Source organism: Corapipo altera, unplaced genomic scaffold (assembly GCF_003945725.1).
Source record: "Corapipo altera isolate COAL_440 unplaced genomic scaffold, ASM394572v1 229, whole genome shotgun sequence".
Taxonomy (NCBI): domain Eukaryota; kingdom Metazoa; phylum Chordata; class Aves; order Passeriformes; family Pipridae; genus Corapipo; species Corapipo altera.
Genome location: NW_020885108.1, coordinates 14,428 through 15,437, shown reverse-complemented (window position 1 = coordinate 15,437; position 1,010 = coordinate 14,428). Strand labels below are relative to the sequence as shown.

The following is a 1,010-nucleotide window of genomic DNA, read 5'->3' as shown; positions in this document are numbered from 1 at the left end:
ATCAATAATCAGGAGAATTCCATTCAAATCATCAATAATAAGAATTCCATCCAAATTATCAATAATCAGGAGAATTCTATCCAAGTCATCAACAATCAGAATTCCATCCAAATCGTCACTAATTAGCAGAACTCCATCTAAATCGTCACTAATGAGGAGGGAGCCGACCCTGGGAAGCACAAAGGAACATTCCCAGTGGGAATGGAGCTCCCGATCCCCCCATTCCTGACATTCCCGGCTGGTCCCAGGCCTGGGAGCACCAACCCAGGGTCAAATTCCAGCCCCTCTCCCGAGGAGTGTCCGGCTCAAACAGTCCCTGATCCTGGGGAAGCTGCAGGAGCCTGGGACCGGCAGCTTCCTGTTGTTCCAGATCCCAAACTCCCCCCACCCTACAATGCTCCCCCTTCCCGTGTTCCCATCCCGACAAATCCCACCTGTCCCGGGAATGTTTGCAGCGAATCCACCTCCCACCCCAGCCAGGGGGAAATCCCTGGGACAGCTCACAGCAATTCCAAGGAATCCCTTCATTACAGGCTCTCTGCAGGGGGTGAGCCCCGTCTCCGTGCCCTTTCCCACCCCTGGGAACAGCACACGGATATTCCCAGCCCCATTCCCTGTCCTCCCCCCACGGGAAGCAGGCAGGTCCTCACCGCCTCCTGGAAAGCCCTCAGGAAGTTGATCTCGTCCGTCAGCGCGTCCACCTTGGCCTCCAGCTCCACCTTGTTCATGTAGGCAGCGTCCACATCCTAAAAAAAACAGAGATAATCCAGGGAACCGTGAAGCTTTGCTGTCGGAGTCCAGCCAGGCTTTGGGGGCTCCCAAATGAGGCTCCCCAGGGACGCACCGGGGCCTGAACCCGATCCCTCGGGATCTAATTCTGCCAGTGGGGAGGATCCTGAGGATCCTGAGCATCCCGAGGATCCCCAGGGACACACTGGGGCCTGAACCCGATCCCTCGGGATTTAATTCTGCCAGTGGGGAGGATCCTGAGCATCCCGAGGATCCCCAGG

General features: G+C 56.5%; 1 protein-coding gene across 1 annotated transcript in view; it reads right to left on the bottom strand.

The window, feature by feature from the left end:
- The window catches only part of LOC113960312 (keratin, type II cytoskeletal cochleal-like), a 17,323-nt gene that overhangs the window by 8,818 nt on the left and 7,495 nt on the right, over nt 1–1,010 (bottom strand). The window contains exon 4 of the mRNA XM_027669825.1: nt 651–746. Coding sequence (XP_027525626.1) covers nt 651–746 — 96 coding nt within the window. The remainder of the gene's footprint in view (nt 1–650; nt 747–1,010) is intronic.